This window comes from Carassius auratus, chromosome 5 (genome assembly GCF_003368295.1).
Source record: "Carassius auratus strain Wakin chromosome 5, ASM336829v1, whole genome shotgun sequence".
Classification (NCBI taxonomy): Eukaryota; Metazoa; Chordata; class Actinopteri; order Cypriniformes; family Cyprinidae; genus Carassius; species Carassius auratus.
In genome coordinates this window covers 32,141,156-32,165,710 of record NC_039247.1, presented here as the reverse complement: position 1 = coordinate 32,165,710, position 24,555 = coordinate 32,141,156, and the positions used below count along the sequence as shown (strand labels likewise).

The window sequence follows — 24,555 nt, the reverse complement described above, 5'->3', positions numbered from 1 at the left end:
TTTGGTAAAACTTTAGTTTAGAGACTTATTTTCACTATTAACCAGTTGCTTATTAGCAGGCCTTTTTATAACATATTAGCTGTTTATTAGTACTTATAAAGCATTTCTTCCACATGACCATATTCTGCATCCCTAATCATACCCTTTACCTAAACTTAAGATCTACCTTACTAATTATTAATAAGCAGTGAATGAGAATGTAGTTAATGGTTTAATAGTTAAAGTGTGGCCAAGGTTTCTGTAGTGCACTGATCTGTGACATGTCCAAAGATCAAGGGAGATTTGATTTCTTAGTTCATGATTTTTTTTTTTTAGAAGTCCTGATAGCTCTCCATCCCACGAGAAGCGTGTTTCAGTCAGGATCAGAAAGGACAGGTGAAGGGTTCATTATAGATGGGTCATCTCTGGTCTTTGACACAGTGAGTACAGATGCATCACTATTTATGAATGAATGAAGCTTCTATATGAATGCACTGTTAGTGTGTGTGAGCTGAAACACTGATCTCACATTGGTGTCGGTCATGCAGCGCAGCACAGCCACAGCTTTAGCCTCCCATTCAGTGAAGAGAGACGTGATCTGAGAACTGCAGCAGTCTAGCAGCTCCTGGAAAGCAAACGCATCAAAACATGAACTGATAACACAATAAATCAGACTTATAACAAATCGTTTAAAAGAAGGCCTGGTCCCAAGAGAGACAGACTCTCACTCACACAGCTGATGTACTGCATAATGTGTGCATTCAGACTCCTAGCACAATGCTAAGGGTTTGGCCTTTCTTTAATTAATGTTAGCACACGAGTTTATCAGACTTATATATTAACCTGAAAAAGACAAAGAATGGTTTTGAACTAATACCAAACTAATAACCTTATTAATGGCAACCGTGACATCAAAAAGTGTAACTAATATATTCATAATTACTAAAAATACATTTACTCGAACTGGGAAAACAGAGTTAAATTCTTGGGTTAATTTTGACAGTTTAATGTGGGAAATAAGCACGTGTTACGCTCCTAATCATACTGTGATGTGTGTGTCCCAGTGTCCTAACAAATAATGAGACCCATCAGATTACTCTATTAATACTGTAGTAATCTACTGTAAGGGTAGGTCAGTGGTTCTTAATTCCAGTCCTCACGTCCCTGCTCTGAACATTTACTATGTTTCTCTGATCACTTCAGATGTTTGTTCTATTCAACGTCACAGGATATTCTCCCATGATTCCAGGTCGAAGTGAACATACATGTTCCATTCAAAGGGCACTGAGGTGTGTGAGACGTGAATTTAAAATCTATTTATTTACAGAGGTATATGATATCACACTGGTCCGTGTGTGCATTGCTCTTATCTGTACGATCAAAACTGAAAGTGCAATTTAAGTTCTTTTCGGGGTTATCAGGAGAAAATGCCTCATAATGCGTATTCACGTTAATCGACTCCGAAGGGTTAAACCAGATACTGGTAGCTTTGGCTCTGTGTCCAGGTGCAGAGTCCTGCTGGAAAATGAAATCTGCATCTCCATAAAGTTGGTCAGCAGCAGGAAGCATGAAGTGCTCTAAAACTTCCTGATATACGGCTGTGTTGACCTTTGACCTCAGAAAACACAGTGGACCAACACCAGCAGATGACATGGCCCCACAAACCATCACTGACTGTGGAAACTTTACACTGGACCTCAAGCAACGTGGATTGTGTGCCTCTCCTCTCTTCCTCCAGACTCTGGGACCCTGATTTCCAAAAGAAATGCACAATGTACTTTCATCAGAGAACATAACTGTGGAGCACTCAGCAGCAGTCCAGTCCTTTCTGAAGCGAGACGCTTCTGACGCTGTCTGTTGTTCAAGAGTGTCTTGACACCAGGAATGTGAAGCTGAAACCCATCTCTTGCATACGTCTGTGTGTAGTGGTTCTTGAAGCACTGGCTCCAGCTGCAGTCCAGTCTTTGTGAATCTCCCCCACATTTTTGAAAGGGTTTTGTTTCACAATCCTCTCCAGGGTGCGGTTATCCCTATTGCTTGTGCACTTTTTTTCTACCACATCTTTTCATTTCCTTACCCTCTTTATTAATGTGCTTGGACACAGAGCTCTGTGAACAGCCAGCCTCTTTTGCAGTGACCTTTTGTGTCTTGCCCTCCTTGTACAAGGTGTCAATGGTTGTCTTTTGGACAACTGTTAAGTCAGCAGTCTTCCCCATGATTGTGTAGCCTACAGAACTAGACTGAGAGACCATTTAAAGGGGGGGTGAAATGCTTGTTTTCACTCAATCTCCTGTTAATCTTGAGTACCTATAGAGTAGTACTGCATCCTTCATAACTCCAAAAAGTCTTTAGTTTTATTATATTCATAAGAGAAAGATAGTCTGTACCGATTTTTCCCGGAAAAACACGAGCGCCTGGAGGCGTGACGTGTGGGTGGAGCTAAAGAATCATGTGCGCCAGTAGGCTTTTGCGTTGAGAGCGTTTGGAAGCTGTGACATTACTGTGAAGAAAAAACCATCCAAAACAAACCATGGCTAACAGTCAGATTCAGCCGTTTATTTATGATCCAGAATAAGATCCCGGGGCTGAAACTGAACGAGAGCAGCAGCAACGACTCGCTCCGAGCGGGGCTCGAACCCGGGTCTCCGATGGGAGGGGGACGCACTAACAAGGAGGCAGAGATATTTGAAGCAGTTTTACTCACCGCCTGCGGTTCCAACACACGATCGTGACCCTTTTTCGTTGGGATTGCATCATCCTTAAGAAATAAACGATGTGCAAATCCGTCGTCAAACTGGGCCTTGTTTGTAAAACAAGCATCTTCGAAATGCAGGGAACAAACACAAACACTTGCACAACTCCGTTGATGCTCTGTAAAAATAAACTCCATCCACTGGTCCCTTAATGCTGTTTCTCTTTTGGTAATCTGTGCAGGGTTGTCTTGCCCTGGCAACCAAAAACACACTTCTTTTGTGACATTTCGTGCCGCTCTCGCTCTGATCAGTGAAGTCTGTTGTGCTCTCAGTGCTCTGCTATACGGGAGCTCGCGCTCTTCCGCCAGAAGTGCCTCAGGACCCATATACGGAAATTCCACTCCATCTAACGTCACACAGAGCCATACTCGAAAAAAACTTTCTGAAACTTGTGACAAACCAGAAGGAGTACTTTTGGAACAGAAATACTCCTTCAAACGTACAACTTAATTTTTGAAACTTTGTCCATGTTTAGCATGGGAATCCAACTCTTTCACAGAGTAAAAAACTCAGTATGCATGAAATAGCATTTCTACTTATATGACCAGCACCTGTAATATATATATGTAAAATAAAGAGATTAATTTAAATGACAACTTCTTGATTCTGTTTTTTAATTGTTCTCTAATAAAGCGATTATTTTAGGGTGTAAACACTGTAATCAGTGCACTCAGTAATCTGCTATGTTTGCATGCACTGAAAATAATTTTTTTCAAATAAAGGCATCAGTCTTGGTGATTATATCGTTCAATCACTGCTTATTATTTAATAGTGTCCCCCATAATCATCAGAGCCCCTCGGTGACCACCACAGAGAGAAACCCTCTGACCTTGATGTAGTGTAAGAGGGTCTGGTCCAGGTCCAGTCCGTTCTCCAGAGCATAGGGTTGAACACTGCTCTTAATCACAGCGGCGATCAGCTCCGGGGCCTGCACCTTGTCCAGCATCAGGAAGGCCATGCTGCGCGTGCTTCCCTGCACAGAGAGACAGAGAGACAGTGCTCATGCATGCACACAGAAGATCCTCCTGTGTTAGAGGAGTTCAGTCGGCTCTCTTTGATTATGCAGAGCCATTTCTGTCCAGTATAAATCAAGTCAAATTAAAAACACTCCATACGCTGATCAAAACATGGCTACCAAGACTGGTCCCAGGGCCACGGTTTTCCTGTACAATGAACCAATTTCACATTTACAGCTTTCTAGAGCACAAGTCATCATAGTTAAGTAAAGCTTCACTAAAGTGTTCAAAACTTTCAAAAAGGAAAACAAAAGAGAGAGACTGATAATGGCAGTCAGAAGAGAGAACAATATTAAATTCCCCATCACTCCCACACCCCCTGTATTAGAAACACCCTCAGCAGCACTAACTCAGTTTAGTTTTCTTTGTGATTTGATGTTAAGGTAAAATTATAAAAAGTGTAGTGATATAAATCAACATTTTATTAACAAATTATATATATTATGTTGTGTTCACATGGAGGAACTGGTGAGTAATCTGAATGAATGAATGAACTACATGCTGGAGGCTAACATTAAGTCAGCAGCGCTGAACATTAGCATTAGTGTTAGCATTAGCTCTGGCACTGGCTGCTCTAAACAAATGGTTGTGATTCCTTTTATGCTGTTGTGAAGTCAGCCATTGTTTTTGGTTTACAAACAGATTTGTTTGCACGAAGTTTCCAGATGTTGCACTACAGGCCAGGTTCTCTCTCTCTCTGTCTGTCTGTCTGTCTGTCTGGAGATGAATGATGGCGAGCTGAATCACTGCGGCTAGGAGCCTAACATCAGCGCAGCATCCACTGAACGGTCAGGTCATTCTACTCGTCTGGAGGGAAGGGTGTCTGCAGCCCCACACACGTCTCCATAGACTAGTGCTTCAGTCCCAGATACACATCCTTTCCCTTGACAAACAATAACCTATGGACTTATCAATATAAACTCTCACCAAACCCTTGTCACGTTTTTGTCAAGTCTTTAAGAAACCAAACATCGCTGGGACATTTTTTTCTCTTGTGTGTGGTATTTGCTGTAATTTCTATTATTATGTCTTACTTTAATAACCTCAAAGTGCACTTGATTATAACCAGTTCAACTGCAGTCTGTAAATATTTTGTTTAATCACTTTTCATTACATGGTACCTGCACCAAATTTAAATTCATGTTTCTGTGTTACTGACCACCAGCTCCTGTAGCCGAATTTAGACTTCTGTGATTTAACTAGCCTATATTATTTCCATAGCTACCTATTCAACTTATTATAGCTAATATTAATGACATATTATTATTATGAGGCTAGCAAGTCTCATAGACCAGTTACACTTACACTGTTTTTTTCACTTGGCAGAATCTATGATGCTGATGATTGTGAAAAGGGTCCATTGGGGCTTTATTATCACTCATATGCAAATAAATGTTACTAATAAATGAATAGGTTTTCTAAAATTATTATAATAATTTAGTTTTTAAATGTCTTAGGAGTCCCAGTCTTTCTCAGACTCACTCTTTCGTAGTCGGACAGGGACAGACGACAGCTGTATTTGGAGTAGAGCTCACAAAGCTGTCTGAGGTTAGCCACCAGTGACCTCAGGTTTAGCACTTCCTCTGAGCCACAGTTTTCAGCCTGAAAAACAATGACATTCTCATCTGAGGACAAACGTATCATTCTGGTCAGTGCTACTCTCTCACAATGACTTAACAGATTAAACATTTGGGACAAACTTGACATTTACCAAACCCATAGAGCTCCAGAGGGAAGGCAGGCCAAGTTCAGCCAGAACCAGTCCATTATGAGGCCAGTCACTCTGTAGGAACATAATAATAATAAAGACTGAGATTTTAAAGCTTCATTTCATTGAGGTTAATTATTTTTATGACTATATACATCAAGTATGACACTTTGGCTAGTTAAATTAAAGTCACTTACAATGCTAATACGTAAGACCCCCTGTGGTGAAAACCCAAGTGTTTAACATTGTGTACATGTCTATCTGGTGTTTTAATAAAAGACAAAAGACAAGCCATGTGCAAACTCATCAGTCTACAGTCTCAAAAACAGCTGGTTTCCCATCGGCAGAAACATCCCATCATCTGCGGTCAAGGTTTGTGTTACACTATTACATATTATTAGCTGTTGATAACCATTAAGTGTCAGATGCTGCAGAGGCGATACATAAAACTGTGTATGGTGTAGGTGGGGACTAATCTGCATATTCGTGAAGCTGTGTTAACCGAATAAGATAAGGGTGCAAAGTTGTATTCAAGTCATTTTAAGGCATGAATTGTTTTCAATGGAAAAATAAAAATTAAATGTCACTTTGATAATCAAAGATGAGCTTTACAGGATAAATGTGACTGCAAAAGAATTCAGGTCATGAACTGCCCTTTTGTATTATTTTGTTTTGTTCTCTGAGGTCCATTTATACTGTTATCAAGATTCAAGAAACTGTACAAAGGCCAAGTTTTTACTGATGCGGTCTAGATCCTCATTAAAGATAAAGTTCATCCACTCTTTCCTAAAGTTGGGATCAGATGGCAGGCGGTTTTTCCACAGCATGGCCCTGAACAGCGTCTTGTCTTTGGAGCATTTTTATTGTTTTGTTTCTGCATTGACCTGCATTTGCCTCTCTCTTTATTTACACTGCATGCATGAATCAGTTGGGCGGTGCTAAACAGGGAGTGACGTAGAATCATTATCCAGCGCTAAACAGAGTGATGTAGAATCGGTGGGGGCCAAATAGTGACGTATAATCGGTGGACGGGGCTAAGCAGTGCCATAATCGGTGGGCGGGGCTAAGCAGTGCCATAATCGGTGGGCGGGGCTAAGCAGTGACATAATCTGTGGGCGGGGCTAAGCAGTGACATAATTTGTGGGCGGGGCTAAGTAGTGACATAATCTGTGGGCGGGGCTAAGCAATGACATAATCTGTGGGCGGGGCTAAGCAGTGACAGAATCTGTGGGCGGGGCTAAGCAGTGACAGAATCAGTGGGCGGGGCTAAGCAGTGACAGAATCAGTGGGCGGGGCTAAGCAGTGAGAGAATCTGTGGGCGGGGCTAAGCAGTGAGAGAATCTGTGGGCGGGGCTAAGCAGTGACAGAATCTGTGGGCGGGGCTAAGCAGTGACAGAATCAGCGGGCGGGGCTAAGCAGTGACAGAATCAGCGGGCGGGGCTAAGCAGTGAGAGAATCTGTGGGCGGGGCTAAGCAGGGAGTGATGTAGAGTTGGTTGTCAGGGCTAAACCATCAGTGCTAAAGAAACCGGCATTGATCTTCTGCGGAGGCAGAGTTTAGCCACACTATTAAATCACAGAATGTCACATTCCACAAGCTGTTGTTTTGGCAGATTGGCTTCAATATAAGCTGTTTTTTTGAGTATGGTCACCTGATGATGTCTAGTATGCATCAGGACATTCAGTCTTACATTTTCTAAAGTGTGTTTTGGGCACACAATGTGACTGTAATCGATGTCACAATGGCAAACCACACTGTAGACAAAGAAGGAGTCATTAATGGCTGGCTTTTCTAGGCTGTGGTTAAAAAAATAAGAATAAATCATTCTGAAAAGTAATATATATATATATATATTTTTTTTTAAACTGCTCATAAGAGTTCACTACCTTTTCTGTCAACTCCAGATTCCTGGCACGTTGCTCCAACCACCTGGCGAGGATTTTCTGCATATATTTAAAATGTAAGTGTTAATATGTAGCACAACTGAACAGTTTCTTTTACAATCAGTTCTCCATCCTTGGATGCAGGAGAAAAGAAAGAAAAGAAAAGAAAGATAATTACAACAGATTTTGACATTACAAGAAGAACACATAAGAACCATTTGATTTTGCAATGTTTTGTTTGCATTTCATCATCTTATTTACAGCACAAAACCCTTTTCTTATCCAGCTAACGAAGTAAGATTTTTTTCTAGGGCTGTCAAAATTAACTTATTTTTACTTTAAGGCATAGTTCACCCAAAATTGAAAAAAAGCCCATAATTTACTCACCGTAAGAATCCTAGCTGTGTGAGACTTTCTTCTTCTTCCAATCAGAGTTATATAAAAATATATCCTGTCTCTTCTAGCTTTATAATGGCAGTGAATGGGTTTTATTTTCAATAGTCCAAAAGAAGTCCAATAAAGCACATCAATCTAGGACTGTGCAATTAATCGAAATTCAGTTTAAGGATTATGAAAATATAACAATCAAGATTAAATATATATATATATATAGCGCCCCATTCTGCCCCCTTTCCAGCATTGCACTTAAATCCTCCCTAAAAGCCCATTTTCATCTGTAAATCAGTAAAATCATGTTACTTACAATTACTTTCACAAAATGGGACATGCTTGAGTTAAGTTGATTAGATTGTGATAATCCATCTAAACCCTTGTTGGTTATGTAATAAATTAATGTAAACAGATCCATGTGGCTCTTAAAGTGACAGCGGGATATATTCCTGCAGCCGACTGTGGGCTGACTATTAATCAAACCACAAAAGACCAAGACAAAACCACTAACTGCTCTTCACACAAGGTCTTTTGTAGCTTTAATAAGTAACAAAGGAAGTTTAATTCTTACAGTGAAGACGATTCGGTTTTATTGTACATTTGAATGCTTTAGACTTTTTTTTTTTGTTAATATGGCCCACTAATAATCATGTTAAATAATCGTGATTGCAATATTGACCAAAATAATCATGATTATGAATTGTGTCATAATCGAGCAGCCCTACATCAATCATCAAGTGTCCCACACGGCTCCGAGGGGTGAATAAAGGCCTCCTGCAGCGAATCCACGCGTTTGTGGAAGAAAAATATATTTAAAACTGAGCGTAATCTCTAGCTTCCACTAACTGTTGTAGACGCGATTATTTGGGCGGATTTGTTTACGCTACATCATCCAGCTCAACTTGTTACATGCAGTGATTCGCTACAGCCACGTGGGACACTTTTTATGATGGATTGATTCGCTTTATTGAACTTCTTTTGGACTACTGAAAAATAACACCCATTCAATGACATTACAAAGCTTGGAAGAGCCAGTTTAAAAAAAATATATAACTCCAATTGTATTCATCTCAGAAGAAAGTCATACACACCTAGGATGGCTTGAGGGTCAGTAAATCATGGGCAATTTACAATTTTGGGTGAAGTATCAATTTAACTTATTAAAAGAATATAATTTAAATATTTTTCAAAGCCTATTTCATGCTAAAAAGAATGTCTTTTAATTATACTGTAATGTTGAATGGTTCTGATTAAAGGCTAGAGTTGAGACGAAAAGCCTTTAACAGAGACATCATTAGCAGGATTAGAATCAATGATCGGATGTCATTAAACACAGTAAAACATACCATCTTTATTATTCTGATTGTGACACAATAAATGTATTATATTTGTGATTAATCATGATTACAGAAAAATGTGTTTCATGTTTTTTTTAAACCAACAGACAACACAATAGTTTTTTTAATAACTGGTGTTTAATTGAAGTCACAAAACACTGATGTGGTCCAGACGATCTGAAAGCAGTGAGTCATACCTGTCCACTGGGCAACACCCTCCACACAAACGGGACCAGGACGCCCTTAAACCAGAGCCTGAGGTCCTGAGACGGGACGTCCGACGGGATGGAGCCCAGCAGAGCGTGCAGACAGCTCTCATCAAACTCCCCGGAAAACTCACCCTGGAGACATACACCCAATCAACCGGAGGAACAAACTTACAACACTGAATAATAATAATAATAAATACAAATTCAAAGTGATTTAAATAATCTAGAAAGCATCTTTTTAGCACCTTCCTTATCGCAGTAGTAGTGTTGCACGGTGCACCGATACTTCAAAAGTATCGCGGTTCTGTGAAATTAATAACGTCACGATTCTTACATTTATTAGTTTCGATACTTCAAAGAATGACTGTGTTCTTTATTAATAAGAGACGTATTTCATGTTGGTGTGTGCAACGCATGCTTCCAGTGCCTCCCTACAGACGTCTGTGTTTCTTCTCCTCAAGCACGCAGCAAAACAGCACTACAGAGATGCTGCATTAGTGGCTTTACTAAACTGATTCGGCTTTACTAACATGTGTGCATAATCGCATTAAATAGGTTAAATAAGTTGTTCAGATGAACGAAGCACGAGGTTTCATATATAAGATCCACATGAATCGGGGATTAAACGGGGAGTTATGTTCTGTGCTAAATATGCAAACGAGCGTATCTGCACAGCTCCTATAACTGCGCTTTGTATCTGCTGATTGCTGATCCAGATTTACACTGACCCTATTTCGTTCATAAACGAGATGTTTCAGTTCATTCACTCTCACGAATGAGAAGATCTCTCGATCTCGTTCAGTGAAGGACAGATTCATTCACTACATTCAACAAATCACATGCTCCGTCACATCTTGAGTAACACTGACAGGATGAAACGGTTCACAGAGATGTTCACGGGCTGCACATGCGCTGATAATAGCACTGAGCTCACGCGCTACTGTGGAGGGAGGAGCTTCAGTGAACCAGAAATATCTGGAAAATATATTTTCATATTTTATTAGGTTCTTTGATAAGGTTACAGTACAAAGGTCTAAGTAGCAACGTATCTTCGGTGATGTCCCCGATGCGCGGGTCGGGGTGGGTAAAGAAATGTTACTTTATTTGCGGGCTGGGGAGGGACAAATAATTTCATAAAAGCGGGACCGGCGCATCACTAGACTGCATGAGCGAGCACGAGTGATACTGTGACCGCCGGTCCACGACTGGAGAAAAAGATGAGGCTCACTAAAGCTCACTGGCTGAGTTTTCTCCTCTGAAAGAAAAGGTTGCACAACTGACAGAATAAGTTACAATATCTGAGATATTGCTGCTTAATTTTATTTGCTTTTTTATTTTTTACTTGAATGACATTGCTTAAATTTATATCATGTATGTTTTGACATTTAATCTTCTTGACTTCAGAAACATTGTTTAATATAATTGCTGTTCATATTTTTATTCAAAGTTCAGAATCAAGATAAATGTATAACTCTTATGTTTCTTATGATAACTGAGATAATGCTGCTCTAATTTATTTTTTATATTTCATATTTAGTTCAAATGTTTAATATATCTGCTGTTCATATGTTCATTTATTAGTGTGTTATATGATTAGAATGTTGTTCCGGTTTTAAAATAAAGCACATCAGTGATATTTGAGAGTGTATTTTCCCTTTTCAGGAAAAGTATCGAAATCACAATTCTTGACTAGGTATCGGTATCGAAACAATAATTTTGGTATCGTGACAACACTACTCGGTAGTAAATACTGAATAGCAAGGGGCTTGTGGGATATATGCCAACAAAATGAACACAATCTTGAAGCTTGGTGGAGGTGGTATCAGGGCACTCTGTGTTTCCCTCTTGTGAGGATTTGCGATTTGGTTACATACTGACAGAGCTAAAACAAAAAGGAACACAATCTCTAAGCCAGGCTATTTTATTAACAAATTATGGACAAAAACAAATAGATCCATAACTGTGAAATGCTTACAGACAGAATACGAACGTGCCTATAACACGCATACAACAATAACTTTGTATTCAGAAAAAACGCCTTACATACATGTATGGATTTCCCAATCAGGACCCAGATTTGGTCAATGGGTGGAGCAGATAATTGTATATTTTTATAATTTTAATTTCATTTTTAAGATTACAAGTAAACAGCATTCAAGACTGCAAGAGTTCCAATCTATATGGTCCTTAGTACTCTTTTTGATGTTTTTTTTTTTTTGTGATTGCATTGTTTGTGTAATATGTGCTTAAATTGTGAATAAAAAAATAAATTAAAAAAAAAAAAAAAAAACGCCTAATGTGATGGATGGGTGCTGTGAGCGGAGCAAAGCAGGGTCCACTCGAGGTTTAACTTTGGAGATCGCCACCCGCAGATCATCTTCCACGTTAAGCCGTGACCTGTGTTTATTCTTAATGTAAGTCAGCGCGCAGAATGTCTTTTCACATAAATACGTTGAGCCAAATTGCATGAGGACATCCAACGCGGCTTTCGACAACTGTGGATATTCCAGCGCGACAGAAACCCAGAACTCATCCAGCGTCTTGCCGTCAAATGCAGTCCTCAGGGTTCGATCGGTTGAAAGTTCATCAAGTGCATCTGACGCCAGATGATTTGCCGTAGTTACATTAAATGGTGACCTTATCCAGTCATATCGGGAGCGTCTCCTTCAGGGAAATACTTATGAAAGTGATCTGGATAAATCCAGATTAAAACTTATTTTTTCATTGTGCTCACATATTAGATGGAGAAAAATTACAGAGGGATTTATGGATATCTACTTTTGTTATCCGAATATACTATAAATCAGAATATACTAACAATAGCCTTAAAAAAAGATTTTCGCCATGTTTTTTGTAATAAAATGTTATATAAATCAGGCTAGGAATAATATATTTACAAATCTCTCTGTAAATGTCTTCATAATATAACTAGGTACAAGACTGGAAAGTTTGGTGTATATAGGTGCTACTAAAGTGGAGATTTCGTACTTGGAGTATGAGAGAAGGGTCATTTTGAGAAAACGGGTTTTAAAGATTTATCATCAGCAAATGAGATTGCGCATTCAGCCCTTTTACTTTCGGGATTGGTTGCTGATAAAAAGGAAATGACCATATTTGGAAAATAAAGACGTTAATGTGTATTTCGGACTTTTTTTTTCACCATCTCGCATTAAAAAAAAAAAGTTTCTGTAAATCAGAAAATTGGGAAATACTGTTTTAGTGTGTAGGACTATCATAATATGAAACACTCCAACAGAGTTATTGATGAACGGTGTCTGCATTAAACCGCATTAATCACAGTAGAGGATAAAGACACATGTTTTCAGGAGTACCTCATGTCGAAGCCACAAGTACTGTGCTCCGGTCAGATTGCCCTCCTTCAGAAGAGCCAGGATGTCTTTGAGATAATCAGCACTGTTCAGGAACTCAATCCATGCCATGCCCCTGTAGATGACAAGAGAGATGAGGAGCACCGAATACATGTCCTAGACTCTGATGACGAAGACAGACTGGTCTGCTGAACGTACTGGAAGTGCTGCGGCCCGTAGACGCTGGCGAAGGTGGCGAGTTTGGCCAGGGCTGTGTGTATCTGGCAGCAGGGGAAGCGGCTGGAGGTGTAGCTCAGCATCTCTTCAGCGATGCTCAGAGACGGCCAGGAAGCAGTCAGACAGTACTGCACCACAAACTGCTCGTCCTGCGGGACACGGGAGCGACGCATGTTCAGCACAGACAACACTCTCTCAATATATCAACTATACATGACTCGTGTTCACAGACTGTTATGATCACATGAAGCGGAGTATTACCGTGATCTTCATCAGGTTGGTCTTGGCCTCTTCGATGAGCTCGGGCCACTCCAGGGTTTGATCACTTCCTGATGCGGAGATCAGCTTTTCCAGCACCACATTGAGCTTGACCTTATACACCAGCTACAACACACACACACAAACCTGCTCAGCTCTGCAGGAACACGCTCTCATAAAGCAGACGATAACACTTCACCAGGCCTTACTTCAACATCAAGTCCAAAGGCTTTGGCGAACTTCTCTGCTTCTTCAAACTTGTGCTTATACAGAAGTTTGTTCAGTCTGGAGGGAGAAGATCACACTGTACACAACACTGCAAGCAGACACTGAAAACAACCGCAGGAAGTCAAGGAGAATGTCTTTCACTGAAGTACTGAACTCTCTGGTTTTGTTCGGTCATGTTAGTCTGAAACACTTGTACTGTATGGTTGTGTGAACACAAAGACCACAAACATGTCTGAAAAGGTTAAACGGTCATGAAAGCCTAGTTAGTTATAATGTTTGGGGAGAAGATTACAATCGAATCAGACAATGCAGAAATATATCAGCAATGAAGGGGTTAAACTCAAACTACACAGAGAAACTGATGTGACTAACAGAAATACACCCATCATTCAGCCATAAATACTGCAGACCGGTATCCCTTCTTCCATTCATTGCAAAGACACTTGAGCGAGCTGTGTTCAACCAGCTTTCTATGTTCCTTGTACAGAACAACCTCCTGGACAGCAACCAATCTGGCTTCAGAAGAGGTCACTCAACTGAGACTGCTCTGCTCTCGGTTACTGAAGCCCTGCGACTGTCAAGAGCAGCTTCAAAATCCTCGGTACTCATCTTACTGGACCTGTCTGCTGCTTTTGACACTGTTAATCACCAGATTCTCCTGTCCACCCTCAGAAAGATGGGCATCTCTGGAACCACACTCCTGTGGTTTAAGTCCTATCTCTCAGATAGGTCCTTCAGTGTGTCTTGGAGGGGTGATGTTTCTAAGTCACAACACCTTGCTACTGGGGTTCCTCAAGGCTCAGTACTTGGACCACTTCTCTTCTCCATCTACATGACATCTTTAGGATCTGTCATTCAGAAGCATGGCTTTTCTTATCACTGCTACGCTGATGACACCCAACTCTACTTCTCATTCCAGCCAGATGACCCGACGGTAGCTGCTCACATTTCAGCCTGTCTGAGTGACATTTCTAGCTGGATGAATGACCATCACCTTCAGCTTAACCTTGCGAAGACAGAACTCCTGGTGATTCCAGCTAACCCATTGCTTCATCACAACTTCTCTATATAGCTGGGCTCATCAACCATTACTCCTTCGAGGTCAGCCAGAAACCTAGGAGTTGTGATGGATCATCAGTTAAGCTTCACTGACCACATTGCTACAACGACCCGGTCCCGCAGGTTTGCCTTATACAACATTAGGAAGATTAGAGCCTTTCTGTCAGAGCAAGCAACCCAACTTCTTGTCCAAGCTCTTGTTCTCTCCAGACTGAACTATTGTAATGCTCTCCTGGCTCTTCCTGCATGTACTGTCAAGCCTCTGCAAATGATCCAGAATGCAGCAGCGAGGGTCGTCTTCAATGAGCCAAAAAAAGCTCATGTTACTCCTCTCCTCAACAGGTTACACTGGCTACCAGTAGCTGCTCACATCAGCCAATCATCTCTCATTCAGGTTCAGTCCTGTATACACAGATCTGTTTGTGTCATCTAGTGTCTAAAGCAGACTAAAGGATGAGCGTGAGTCTCCTGTGTGTTTGGGGAGCACACCTGTTCTCTGGCAGAGCCTCGGTGAAGCATCGGATCACAACAGCAGACACTGGATCTTCAGGACCGCTAGAAGACATACAAATCAGAAATCATCCAGAAATATACTGCAGCAACATATTAACAGCACAATAACAATGGTCTTAATATTCATAGACTCATGAGTGTGTGTCTGAGCCACCTCTGTGTGTTCGGCACAACTCCCTCCAGCAGATAGATCGAGTCCTGAGGAAAACAGAGGATTTAGAGTCTGCTCGGCTCGGTCATATCACTCCTCGACTGATATACTACTCCAAACAAGATAATCAGCGCTGGTCATCAATACTGCTTAATAACATAAACCCACATCTATAATTAAAGAGTTTCTTGTGGCTCCCATAGGCCATGAAGAGAAGAAATAAACACAGCCAGTGCTGCTTTAATCAGTGTCCAGCAGAAACTAGACTGGACACCTCTACAACAGCGCATCAGAAACTAATCTGACACGTCTGCATTAGATGATTTCCACAGATCAGTGTTTTAATTACCATGTTGATTCCCCTCTGGATCAACCACGACTCTGAAGACACTTCTAGAGAGTAGAAAACCTCCATCGAAGGCAGCGACTGCACCACCAGCTTCCTGCCACGACCCTTAACACAGAGAAGAAGAAGATCACCACCACAGACACAGAGAAGAAGATCACCACCACCACAGACACAGAGAAGAAGATCACCACCACAGAGAAGAAGATGATCACAACCACAGAGAAGAAGATCACCACCACCACCACAGAGAAGAAGAAGATCACAACCACAGACACAGAGAAGAAGAAGATCACAACCACAGACACAGAGAAGAAGAAGATCACCACCAGAAAACTGTGTTATCACTGTGATCTATACCAGTCTACACAACCACAATCAACAGCATTACACTCCACAGAAACCCTAATAAAATACAAATGTAAGCTTTTCCAAAGATCCAGAGTTTAAAAAATACTGCATCTATTAAAGTTTAGTGTAATGCTAACTGTGATGATATATAAACATGATATTTTTATAAAAGCAAAGTATGTGGATTTAAACACTTGCATGGCATCGTGCTGGTCATTTAATGGTGAGAAGAGCAGCAAGCAACACGAGAAAGGGCTTGACTTGTACCAAAGTTTTAGAAATGATTATGCAGCTTGACCCCTCCAGCGAGCTGCAGCTTATTTGAAGTTGGTATTGCATTTTGGTTCATAATACATTATGTTCTTAAATTTGATGCGAAGTAGATTTTTTTACAGGATTTTAAGGTTTTAAACTGGCTTTACCATCAAGAAAAGTGGAGCATTTCACATATAGGCCATCTGTACGTTTCACCATCAAAAGGCAGCAGGTGCATAAACACACTTCTTTTTTTATTGTTTACTCCATGTAGTTCTGAGAGCATAAGGTGCATATTTAGATTTTTGCAGATACTGTACATCAAGATAAGTGCACAAAGGTCTCTCTCACACCCTCGCTTTCTCTCTCTCTCCATCACACACACACACACTTTCATTTGCTGTTATACTCCATATTACTCCATATACAAGCCAGAAACCAAGCCTTTTTTTGCAAAGGCCTATTTAAAGGGTTAATGGTCCCACCTAGTGATCAACTGTAAAAATATATATTTTTACCTCTTCCCAAAAGGGAAAACCACAAACAATCAAGAATGCATGATTATATTTAAAATGATAAATTTAAATCTAATGCTGCACATAAACTAACAATGCATCAAAGCCAGTCTTGTTACTAATCTTTGACATGCCCAAGACTGTGATAAAAGGTAAGAAAATATCCAGTCCACAATCATTTTATATTGAAAATGTAATTTTGTTTGAAAAATAGCTCAAACACAGAAAGTTGTGGCCAAAATAAGACTCAACTTAACCCCCTAGTGGATGAAAAACGTCCCCAACAACCCACAAGGGTTAAATACCTTGCTTTCTTCAGCTACCAAGGACATTATTTTCAAGCTCTTTTCATCTTGCCTGTTTAACACAAGAGAAATGAATCCATTAATGTGTTAATTAATAATGATATAAGTATAAGTAAACAAAGACGAGTCAAAATGAGACACTTGCTGTGTGATGGAGGAGGAGTTTCCGTCCGAGATCAGCAGGAAATCAACGATGTATTGATCCGGCCAGCAGCAGAGCATGATGAAGGAGTGTAAGTCCAGCAGACTGAGCACGCCCTGAGAGAACAACAACGTGATGTTCACATCTTACAGCTTCACACTAGCTTCTGATCACCTGAACACTGCCTTCTCAACTTAAGAGCCAAGGCTGCGGCTCGTTTCCTGTGAAAGCAGTCACACTAAATCACAGAAGTAAACCACCGTCGATGTGAGAACTGGTCAAGCAGTGTGTTCATCTCATGTGTCTGAGGTGTGTTTCAGGTGAACACAACTGGTTCTGTGTCATATCTGTGATTGGTTTATTAGTTATGAAGTGGAACAGCGGTCGTGTTTCTGCATAGATGAATAAAGGCGGGAGGAAATGATCAAAGTAGTGCAGGCACACACTGTCAAGAGAGATTAAAGGGTTTTTAAAATAGATAGGTAAAACTATGTCTTTTATAAAAGAATATAGTAACAATTAATAAATGCCATTATAATATTAAAATGGTTTGGCTTCCTAAATATACGAGTGTGAATGTGATCTGAGACCAGATTTGAGTCCACTTTAATAATCTAGGTCTGTTCAAACTGCTCCTTAAAGGCTGTTACAGCCGCAAAACTGTGCCAAAAAACTGAATTTGTTCTTCCATGTGATCATGCTCCCAATTCCCCGAGAAGTGTTTAAGTCTAAGAATCTCACATAAATCATCATTAATACATTTAAGGTTATAAAAATGAACCGTTTCCTCTTACCTCTTGGTTTAGAACATACATTAAATTATCCACAACTTGAATCTTCTTCACCTCTGAACACACAAACAGAACAGGTTACACTTTACAGCCTTGTTATATTAATAATAAAACGTAAACATAGAAGAACTCATTTCGTACCTGACATTAGAGTAGAGTCGAGGAGTTTAGTGAGAGACAGTGATTTCTGCCCGGGGCCCATGGTCCACAGAGAAACAACATTGACTCCGACAGCCTGAGATCAGTCAAGACAAACACACACTTTATTACACACACACACACTTACATCCACTCACCATTCACAAGCGCTAATAACACTACGAGTGCAGTTCAGCTCACTCCATGGAAAATGTGGAAAAGAAAATATCATAGAAAATGCATGTTATTTTTTTATTTAGTTCTGTGCAGAGAAGATATTTTCCATGAAAGATATTTATATATAGCATAGTCTCTTTAAGACCAGCTCTGTCACTCGGCCGCCATCTTTGAAATGCCTCTCAGTCCTGTCTCTTTGAATGAGGAAACATCAAACTCTCCAAAACTGTAAGTTTAGGATTATATTTCAGATTTGAAATCAGCAAAGAAATCTGACAAACGGTGTCATAAATGTTGTTTCTTTGCTCAAACCTGGCAACAACTACAGCCTTCTGGAGAACACCACATCAATCAGAGCTTGTGAGAGGGGGTTATGGGACACGTGTGCTGGACGTATGCCGGACGTATGCTAAGTATGAGCGATCAGCCGTTGGTGTACTGACGCACAAATAAGAGCCTTTCCTGCGAGACTTCCTCTGCAGAGCAAAAGTGGGCGTTTATCACTATGTGGGTGTTTTCAAACTGCTGGGTGTTTCTGAATCATGCAATCTAAATGACCCCCCTTACCCAACCCCACCCCTAAACCTAACGTCACTATTACATCAACCAATCAGGTATCATGGTGTAAAAACACCCTGATCTTGTAACTCCCATTACTTTCCTGCAGAGACCTATACTTGTTTCCTGCGTGCACTAAAGCTGCGCGAGCATATACTGTACCGGTCCGAGCCCTGAACACCAGTAGAAGAGATGTTCAGCTCAACTTCTCACGTGTTGGATGAGAAACTAAACTCACTAAACTGTGATAAAACTGAAATGTTTTTTTTTTTATTAGAACTTGCATACACGTTTGAAAAGCCAGAAGTAAATGTCAGTTCTACATTAGGATGATTATTTTTATTTTACCTCAAAATTACATAGACTTTATATTTGATTTAAAAATCACCTGCTGTAGCACACTGACAAAAAGTGTTTCATTCATCCAATTAAAACATTTTAGGGTAATGATTCACATCTATATTTTTTTACTTGAGACAATAAGTTATTTATTTTTAATTGACTCAAGTAAAAAAATATAGATGTGAATCAATACCCTAATTTTTTTTTTTTTTTTTGCATGAATGAAACATTATTTGGAAATTGTATTTATATAGCACACTTTTATTTAGTCTCACTGGTAAAGACCTTTTTTTTTTTTTTTTTGTTTAAAATCAAATTTAAAAACTAAAATACTGAATGCTGATTAAGAAACCTCTTATTGAATGTGTGTTGATTGTGTTGTTTGGACTATGCAGTTGCTGTCTTTAATTTCCCATGGTTACAGTTAATCTTTTCATTTAAGGCCAGCTCAATGTAGTTTAAACCCAAATAAGAAACAGAAGCTAAGTGCTGATGTCTGTAGCATCTGTGTTTGTATTGAATGTAGTCTACTTACTGTGCAGTTACTGCTGTTAATTTCAGATGGTTACAGTTATTGTTTTCAATAGCCAAAAGCAAGTTTGGCCTATTAAATACCAAATATCTTGTTTATGCACACTTTCCTTCTTTCTTGTTTGTTGCTTAAAAGATTTAAAAAAATAAATAAAATCGGAAATCGGTATCGGCCATGAAAAATCATGATCTGTGCATCCCTAGAGAAATCTAACAGAACATGTCTTTCCCCAGCTGAAGACAGACACACACTATTACAGCTGACTTTAGTAAAGAGGCATTGGCTGATGTTGAGTGTGTGGGACAGAAGAAGGGACGCTCACAACATGTGTTCTGTACCTCCATGAGTGTCATTTCAGTGTCTACGGTTCAGTTTGGGTGTATAAGGTGTATATAAGGTTCTCAGAAATAATCACATTTGTTTTCCTGACCTTGGTACAATTATTCTGAAAATAAAGTTTAATGTCAAACCATAAATGTCCTGCATGTCATACACAGAGCATCGGTCTGAATGTTTTTGACCTCTACAGAATTGTGTAGTAATTTAGGAGGAGAATAGACTGTGAAATTACACAGAAAAGTGAACTTCCTTCCAGGAATGAAATGTTTTCTAATCGTTCAAATACAGCTCATCAATCTTACTCCGATCAGAAGATGGACTGTGTTTCCCAAACAGACCAGACTCGCCGAGTTACAACCGTCTTCATGAATCTCTTCAGTCGAGCAGAAGTTCATCACAATATCCTCCTGGATCTGAAACATCAGCAAATAACCAGTTAGCCTCGTATCCACGGATCTGTGTGATTCAGACATTATTACACCTCAAATACATTATTACACCTGTTCAGTAGAGTGACCGTAACACTACAGTTACTACTACTTCATTTCTTAAAGAATATTTATTAAATGTTAATAGTTATTCCCCTTTATCTGACAAAAAATAAAATATGTTTATTTAATTTTTATTTGGTTAAAAGATTATTTGAATTCAGGTTTTACGCCTTCATTTGATAACCAGAAAAAAATAATTAATAGAAAATCATTTCAGAGAGAAAATAAAGTAAAAATAATATATATTTCATAGGCCATTATAAAAATTAATTAATATTAGGGCTGTCACTTTTGTGAAAAAATCATTTTCGATTTTTAAGACATAAGTGTTCACTGAATCGATTGTAAAATCGATTTTCCATGTCTAAAAAAAGACGTTTCCTTTTTCAACGTCAAATAACGGACGAACGTAAAGAGAGAGCGGGAAACACACAAGTCAGCAATATTTCTTATTTATTGGCATGAGCTTTCGCAACGCATTCTGCACTTTCTGAATTATTTTTAGTTTTCTACTTGTTTGTGAGTTTTGTTACATCTATATTTTTTTAATTGTTCAATGATTTAAAAATTAATAATGTACATATTTGGTTAAAATCGATTCCCCATTTTCATTTTCGAAACTTTTTTTGGTTGGTCCGATCGATTGTGCAATCAATTTTCAAACTAAAAGTGACAGCCCTAGTTAATACATCAAATCGTTTTTGTGCATTCAAATAATTAGAAGTGCAAAAACATAATTTGGCAACAATAAAAGAGAAGATGAGAAAAATAAAACATTTCATAGAGCCCTAAATATGTCATCTTTGTAAAAAATTTAATACACTGATGTTAAATTGTATTAACAATTCAAAATAATTACCTCATTTTCTGGACTATAAGTTGCATCAGTCCAAAAATACGTCATGATGAGGAAAAAAAAACATAAGTCGCACTGGACTATAAGTCACATTTATTTAGAACCAAGAGAAAACATTACCGTCTCCAGCCGTGAGAGGGCGCTCTGTCTTCAGTGTAGACTACAGGAGAACTGAGCAGCACAGAGCGCCCTCTAGCGGCTGTAGACAGTAATGTTTTCTGTTGGTTCATGTCAAATTCATTTTGATAAATAAGTCACACCTGACTGTAAGTCGCAGGACCAGCCAAACTATGAAAAATAGTCCAGAAAATACGGTAAAGATAAAATTTAAGTTATAGGATTTTAATTATTAGAGATATTTTTGATTGATAAAAATTAAAATTTAACCATAAGAAAAATACCATTAAAAGTTAAAACGGAAATAAAATGTAATCCAGAAAAATTAAAAATGGAAACCTAAATTCTTGTGAATAACTTCATCACGTTATAACGAAAGCTTCTTCTGCTCTTTCTCTGAAGGATGTTGTGATGTTTGCTGGTGTGTGATATATACAGAGCATGATAATATGGTAATAATGGTTTAAAGGATTAGTTTATTAAATCTTACTGTGTGTTGTGAAGTTTAACACAACTCTTATGGGTTTAGAACAAGTGAGAATCTAATCTTTGGTTGAAGTAGTGATTTAATAAAAGAAATGTGTAAAAACACTAAAGGAAATGAAACACCTTATTTAAAGCCACTAGATCCATGCTTTCGATGGCGCTCTGGATTTTCCCCAAGGCAACATTGGATGTGTGGAGGAACCCATCATTAACGATGAAGAAGAGATCGTAGACTCCTGAAACACACACAGAGAGAGACATGACGTGACAGTGCGGTCAGCGTGAGGGGTTCATGTCCTCGTCCTCACCTCCTGAAGCAGGCGTCTCGTGCAGGATCAGGCTCTTGAAGGTGCTCTCCTCTCCGTCACATGGACTCGGTCTGTGCAGAGTCTGGACACACAACACTCGTGTTACTGGAGACACCATCATCACCTCGCTCCTCAGTGAGGGAACACTTACTTTAGTCAGCACCGTCTTCTTCAGAGGGACATAGATGATGTGCAGACTTCCACTCCTCTCTCCCACCAGAAGAAACTGTCCTCGAGGGCAGACGGTGACGGCGTCCACTACAGAGTCTGAGACGAGCAGAAGAAGAAGAAGAAGAAGAGTGATCTGTGAACACGGCTGAGAGAACAGAGATGTTCAGTGAGCAGCACGGAGCGAGAGTTACCGAAGAACAAGTGGATGAGGACGCTCTGAAAGCTGGGATCGAACAGAACCACAGCGGTGTCAGCCACGAGGATACAGCAGTGAGGAGAACAGGAGGAGAAGAGCCTGGGGGGCGACCGCACCTGCAGGAACACAACAACAACAACTAAACAACAATAACATCACAACAACAACAACAACAACAGCAGTGAGGAGAACAGGAGGAGAAGAGCCTGGGGGGCGACCGCACCTGCAGGAACACAACAACAACAACTAAACAACAACAACAACAACTAAACAACAACAACTATAACAACAACAACTATAACAACAACAACACAACAGCAGTGAGGAGAACAGGAGGAGAAGAGCCTGGGGGGCGACCGCACCTGCAGGAACACAACAACAACAACTAAACAACAACAACAACAACTAAACAACAACAACTATAACAACAACAACTATAACAACAACAACACAACAGCAGTGAGGAGAACAGGAGGAGAAGAGCCTGGGGGGCGACCGCACCTGCAGGAACACAACAACAACAACTAAACAACAACAACTATAACAACAACAATAGTACACAAGTTAGTGTGTACCGGTATAGATGGTTTATGAGGACACAAGTGTGTATAATGACGGGTTCTAACGTTACATGGTTTAAGAGAACACTTCCCATGTCCCAATAAAACAAATGGCTTAAAGAAAATGTGTTTTATGAAATTTAGAAATGGCCAGTAGTTTTTAGTGAAGGGTAACGTTAGGTTTAGGTGTAGGGTGATAGAAAATACAGTTTGTACAGCACAAACACCATTAAACCTAACCCCTTTGGAGAAACCACAAATGTGAAAGTATGTGTGTGAGAGAGAGAGAGAGACAGAGAGAGAGACACAGAGAGAGAGAGAGAGAGAGAGAGAGAGAGAGAAAGAACACATGTAAAGTATGAAATAAAAACAAGTAACGTTAACGTTATTATCGATGCGTGATTTACAAATATCTTCATGGTCGCTCTGGTGAAGAATTGTTTCCATATCGATGTGGTATCGAAACACAAGGGACTTTAACTCCCCACACGGATCACAGACAGTAAGTGATGACTAATAAAGACAGTTAGAGTTAGTTATGAGCGCTAATAAAGACAGAAGCGAAGTGTGCTGACCTTCTCGGAGGACGAGAGCTTCACCAGAGAGTCCACCTGATAAAGCGCGCTGCCGGACTCCTGCTCGTCGCTGTACAGCCGCACGGTGTTCGTCTCCTCGTTCAGGAGCAGCTCCACGTTACTCCACATCCTCCACACTCAAGGTTAACAGAAAAGACACTTGGAGACGCGCAAATCTGCGATCTGTCACGCAGCTCACGCACAGAAGATCACTCCGTTATTACTGAGGGACGCAAACCCCGCCCACAGCCTTGAAATTTGGCGCCTTCTTCTTCTTCTTCTTCGTATTGGCTGTCCGCGTTCTGAGCGCATTACTGCCATCTGCTGGTGCCTAGGTGCAGAAACACTTTCCTTATCAGAGATCCTCCTCCTCCTTCTCTGCTAATAATCATATAAATATATCCTCTCTCTCTGTGCGTGTGTGTGTGTGCGTGCGTGCGTGCGTGCGTGTGTGTGTGTGTGCGCGTGTGTGTGTGTGTGTGTGTGTGTGTGTGGTGTTGAGCTGCAGGGGGCAGCAGCGCACTTCACAGCTGAAGAACAAAACTACATCACAATCTTTTAAAGTCTATGATCTTAATCCATGACCCAGCATCTGACAAATAACTCACTTATCTTAATCTAACACACCTTGTCACAGAAAGATGTCACCGTAGTTCTAGAATAAAAGTGAACAAGCATTAATTAAATGTTAAATAACACAAATATCCTTTATGTATTTAATCCCATTTTATTAAACAGATGCTGACCTTCAATGACCCAATTCAACCGTACTAATAAGAAAATAATTATACATGGAAAATAAAAGACATGAAAACAAAACCCAAACCCCACATTACAAACTGTTTAACTTTCTTCTCTTATTATTCTCCCATACATCTCTTCAGCATCCTACAAATCTAAATAAATCAATAAATAAAATAACATAAGACCAAGCTTGTCAATCAAGACATTTTCAAATTGTTATAATTTTCCCCA

At 39.8% G+C, this 24,555-nt stretch overlaps 1 protein-coding gene across 3 annotated transcripts in view; it reads right to left on the bottom strand.

Moving 5' to 3' along the window:
• kntc1 (kinetochore associated 1) overlaps window positions 1–23,852 on the bottom strand; it is a 92,966-nt gene extending 69,114 nt beyond the window's left edge. For all 3 annotated transcript variants that reach the window (XM_026255419.1, XM_026255420.1, XM_026255421.1), the window contains exons 1-23: window positions 23,581–23,852; window positions 22,441–22,561; window positions 22,230–22,345; window positions 22,079–22,160; window positions 21,894–22,006; window positions 20,123–20,233; window positions 17,876–17,969; window positions 17,738–17,790; window positions 16,947–17,059; window positions 16,802–16,853; window positions 15,379–15,483; window positions 15,033–15,076; window positions 14,855–14,920; window positions 13,288–13,363; window positions 13,082–13,204; window positions 12,803–12,969; window positions 12,608–12,719; window positions 9,264–9,407; window positions 7,343–7,399; window positions 5,460–5,531; window positions 5,231–5,350; window positions 3,562–3,705; window positions 509–604 (exon numbers count right to left, since the gene is read on the bottom strand). In XM_026255419.1, the coding sequence (XP_026111204.1) occupies window positions 509–604; window positions 3,562–3,705; window positions 5,231–5,350; window positions 5,460–5,531; window positions 7,343–7,399; window positions 9,264–9,407; window positions 12,608–12,719; window positions 12,803–12,969; window positions 13,082–13,204; window positions 13,288–13,363; window positions 14,855–14,920; window positions 15,033–15,076; window positions 15,379–15,483; window positions 16,802–16,853; window positions 16,947–17,059; window positions 17,738–17,790; window positions 17,876–17,969; window positions 20,123–20,233; window positions 21,894–22,006; window positions 22,079–22,160; window positions 22,230–22,345; window positions 22,441–22,561; window positions 23,581–23,709 (2,310 nt within the window). In that variant the 5' untranslated portion in view covers window positions 23,710–23,852. The remainder of the gene's footprint in view (window positions 1–508; window positions 605–3,561; window positions 3,706–5,230; window positions 5,351–5,459; window positions 5,532–7,342; window positions 7,400–9,263; window positions 9,408–12,607; window positions 12,720–12,802; window positions 12,970–13,081; window positions 13,205–13,287; window positions 13,364–14,854; window positions 14,921–15,032; window positions 15,077–15,378; window positions 15,484–16,801; window positions 16,854–16,946; window positions 17,060–17,737; window positions 17,791–17,875; window positions 17,970–20,122; window positions 20,234–21,893; window positions 22,007–22,078; window positions 22,161–22,229; window positions 22,346–22,440; window positions 22,562–23,580) is intronic.
• Between the last annotated feature and the right edge of the window lie 703 nt (window positions 23,853–24,555).